Raw genomic sequence first — 661 nt, forward strand, 5'->3', positions numbered from 1 at the left:
TCTTCTTCACCTATCATAGGAGAGGCCGGGGAGACCTTGTCAGCAGGGGATCGGGGTGCAAGGGGGCGACCCCGGGAGGGGCTTTACATGCGGTGTCCACAGGTCATTCTGGATGGGCTCTCCATGTGTGCTGGGCTCTGTTGGGCTCCCTCCCCAACCCCTCACCTTGAGCTTCTGCTTCTCGGTCAGCAGGTTGTTGTCCTCATCGCGCTCATACAGGGTGATGAGCACGTTCTTGAGCCAGTCCCGCATGCGCAGGGGGAACTCGGTCAGCTCTGTGTCCAGGCAGGCGGGGATGACTGGAAGCCATACATGGTGGTCAGCACAGCGCCTAGACATGCGGCCCCAGACCCCAGACACGCAGCCCCAGTACCCTACCACCTCGGCCCTGCATCTGCCTGGACCTTTGCTCTCCCTCAGCCCATGGGCAGGGGGGCTGTGCTCAGGTTAGGGGTCCCTTTGTCTAAGGGAGTGGCTCCACTTACATTTGCAAGGCCCAATGTAGTCCAGGTGCAGCTTGTGTCCCTTCTTGGTTCCCTCCAAGGTGCACTTGGTGGCAAAGAAATGGCAGGAGGAGTCGTAGGTCTTGTTGTCGGTGCCACAGACCTACACAGGATGGGGAGATGCCGCGTGAGGGACAGCGAAGCCCAGCGTTGCTGGG

The 661-nt window shown here is 60.7% G+C and overlaps 1 protein-coding gene across 1 annotated transcript in view; it reads right to left on the reverse strand.

The window, feature by feature from the left end:
* The window catches only part of SPARC (secreted protein, acidic, cysteine-rich (osteonectin)), a 3,831-nt gene that overhangs the window by 1,863 nt on the left and 1,307 nt on the right, over positions 1-661 (reverse strand). The window contains 3 exon segments of the mRNA XM_009575782.1: positions 1-35; positions 159-299; positions 486-606. The exon segment at positions 1-35 is cut by the window's left edge and continues 131 nt beyond it. Of these exon segments, the coding sequence (XP_009574077.1) occupies positions 1-35; positions 159-299; positions 486-606 (297 nt within the window).

Source organism: Fulmarus glacialis, unplaced genomic scaffold (genome assembly GCF_000690835.1).
Source record: "Fulmarus glacialis isolate BGI_N327 unplaced genomic scaffold, ASM69083v1 scaffold25624, whole genome shotgun sequence".
Lineage (NCBI taxonomy): Eukaryota > Metazoa > Chordata > Aves > Procellariiformes > Procellariidae > Fulmarus > Fulmarus glacialis.